Raw genomic sequence first — 2758 nt, 5'->3', positions numbered from 1 at the left:
AGAGCTTCCCCGTCTAAGGCACCCAGCCTGGGGGCGCAAATACTACCCGCAGTGCCCTGGGAAGCAGCCCTAGCGGGCTGCTACGGAGGCCCATCTGGTTATCCTTTTGATGCGCTTTAGAAATAATGTAGTTTCTCTGCCCACTTGATGCAGACAAAATTTTCCATGGCTTGCCCTTTCTGTTGGAGAGTATGTTCCACAAAGCACACAAGAGGGAGGAGAATATGTTCCACAAAGAAGCACACACGAGGGAATTAGGGCGGAGGAGAAGAATCCAAACTTAGTTTGTGGGATGGGGTGGGGCTGATACTGGGCCCACCTGCTTCCCCGCGGGTCCCCCGGGCGGGGCAGCAGAAGGGGGAATGCCTCTGAAGGACCCCGCCGTCGACATCCCGCCCCCCAACCCCCGCCCTCTCTCCCTCGCTCCAGCCGCCGGAGGAGGCCAACTCCGCCTGCCTGAGTCACGGCTGAAGCTGGGGAGGAGCCGGGGAAAGGCAGCCCCAGCCCAGAGCTCAGCCGGCGGTCGCAGCGAGAGCAGGCCTGGGATCATGAGGGAGAACGCGCTGGAACCCGGGCCTGCGCCCGGAACGCCGGCGGCGGGCCCAGTGCACGCCGTGACGGTGGTGACCCTGCTAGAGAAACTCTCCACCATGCTGGAGGCGCTGCGGGAGCGGCAGGGGGGTCTGGCGCGGAGGCAGAACGGCCTGGCCTCCTCCGTGAGCCGCATCCAGAGCGGCCTGGGCGCGCTGAGCCGCAGCCACGACACCACGAGCAACAGGCTGGCGCAGCTGCTGGCCAAGGCGGAACGCGTGGGTTCTCACGCCGATGTTGCTCAGGAGCGCGCTGTGCGCCGCGCCGCCCAGGTGCAGCGGCTGGAGGCCAACCACGGGCTGCTGGTGGCGCGCGGGAAGCTCCACGTCCTGCTCTTCAAGGTCAGTGACCTCAGGCATCCCCCAATCCGGGGCTTTTTCCTGCCTCCGGGCCACCTTGTGGGGGTCACCCCCTCCCATCTACCCACCACACCCACATTCCTGACTCTGCGGGGGTGGAACTGACTTCCAGAGCCGCACCCACTCCCCACGCCCATCCCATCCCTCCTCCCACGCCTAACCCAGCCTGGCCAATCAAAGCCCGGCCAGCTGTGGCTCAGGCCACGTTCACAGACTTGGCTCCAAGTCTCAGCCCATCCCTGAAAGAAAATAACGGTGGTGGAAGTGCATCCCGCGACAGTCCATTGCCCCTCCTCCAGTTCTTGCCCCTGCGGCCACCGTTCTGGTCTCATGCCTTTAAGCGGGCCCCACCTATTTTACAAAAGTTTATAGTTCGTCACACCCCATACTTTCCCAGGACTGCCTTTCTTTCCCACTCGGGCCGCGGAGGCAAAGGGTGGGGCGGGTTTCCTGTTGTAATTGAGGAGTGAGGCTCTGGCTGGAGCGGGGTAGGGGGCTGCCAGGGTCAGTGCTTTGTCCATCATTTGCAGGAGGAGGCTGAAATCCCAGCCAGAGTCTTCCAGAAGACGCCAGAACTTTTAGGCTCGGTGGACCAGTCTGAGCCCAGCCCACAGCAGCCGGAGGCCGAAGTTGGGGAGAGTTCTGATGAGGAGCAGGTGGAGTCCAGGACGCGGCGGCTGCGGCGCACTGGGTTAGAGAAGGTACAGAGTCTGCGAAGGGCCCTTTCTAGCCGAAAAGGCCCTGCAGGTCCAACGCCCACACCGGTCAAGCCACCTCGCCTTGGTCCTGGCCGGAGCGCTAATGGCCAGCCTGAAGAAGCCCTGCCTAAGCTGGAGTCCAAGCTGGAGCCAGAACCTCCACAGGAAACGGAGGAAGATCCCGGGAGAACCGGAGCTGCCGACCTGGCTGTGCTCCAAATAGAGAGTGCAGCCTGATGGCTGGTGCGGCCTGCCTCCCCTGTGCCTATGCCTAGTCCCAAAATAAATCTTCCTTTCAGAATGTAGCATTCACGCCCAAATAAGGAGTGAATCCTGCATCCACAGCCCAGCTCTGGCCCTCCCTTCCGGGCTCCTTCCGCCCAGCGCCCTGGGTCCTAGGAGCAGCCACTCACACCTATTTGCACTCATCATCAATAAAGGTAATGTTACCTAATCCAGACTTTATGGGAAGGGATAGGAGGGAAAGGTGGTGCAAAGAATAAGACAAATGTTGGAATCTGGAATGTGGCTTCACTTTCAAACAGAGCATTGTATGATTTCTCTAGTTTCCATTGAATCCTAGGCTCTATGCCAGCGGCACATAGAAATATCCTGCTGGCTGCTTGCTCCTTAAGTGCTTTCTTCACGGGGACACATCCAGCGCAGTCCCTTGCTGTAGGTGCTCAATAAATGTCAATTTGTGATTTTCCTTAGTCTCTTCTTCCTCTACCGCTTCATAAAAGTTGGGTTTCCTGGGATTCTGTTCTCAGCCTTCTTCTCATTCTGAGTGAGTACTCCTCTGTTAACATTCATTACTATGAGCCACATGCACCCCAGACCACTGCCTTGAGCTGCAGTTGACAAGTACTGCAGATTCAGTGTGTTCAATCTATCTTCTACCTTTTAAGTTTAATTTCAATTCTACAGCTATTTATCGAGCACTTACTAGAAATCATTGAAAATGATTCCCCCTTGTATTTTCTTTACTAATGAATGGCTCTATCATTCACACAGAAATCTGGCAGTCCTGATTGACTCTTCCCTCTCACAGTCCCCTAACAAAAGAAAACAGTTATCTTGTTGCTTTGATCTCTGCAATCTGTTCATCCT

The 2758-nt window shown here is 57.3% G+C and overlaps 1 protein-coding gene across 1 annotated transcript; it reads left to right on the top strand.

Moving 5' to 3' along the window:
* Positions 1-419: 419 nt before the first annotated feature.
* Positions 420-2357, top strand: CAVIN3 (caveolae associated protein 3). Its single transcript, XM_066250818.1, has 2 exons — positions 420-932; positions 1481-2357. Exons 1-2 carry the CDS (start codon positions 549-551, stop codon positions 1883-1885), a joined length of 789 nt encoding a protein of 262 aa, XP_066106915.1. The 5' UTR covers positions 420-548; the 3' UTR covers positions 1886-2357.
* The last annotated feature ends 401 nt before the right edge of the window (positions 2358-2758 follow it).

Source organism: Saccopteryx bilineata, chromosome 1, assembly GCF_036850765.1.
Source record: "Saccopteryx bilineata isolate mSacBil1 chromosome 1, mSacBil1_pri_phased_curated, whole genome shotgun sequence".
NCBI lineage: Eukaryota > Metazoa > Chordata > Mammalia > Chiroptera > Emballonuridae > Saccopteryx > Saccopteryx bilineata.
Note: the sequence above shows the minus strand (reverse complement) of the source record. Positions and strands in the feature narration are given on the sequence as shown.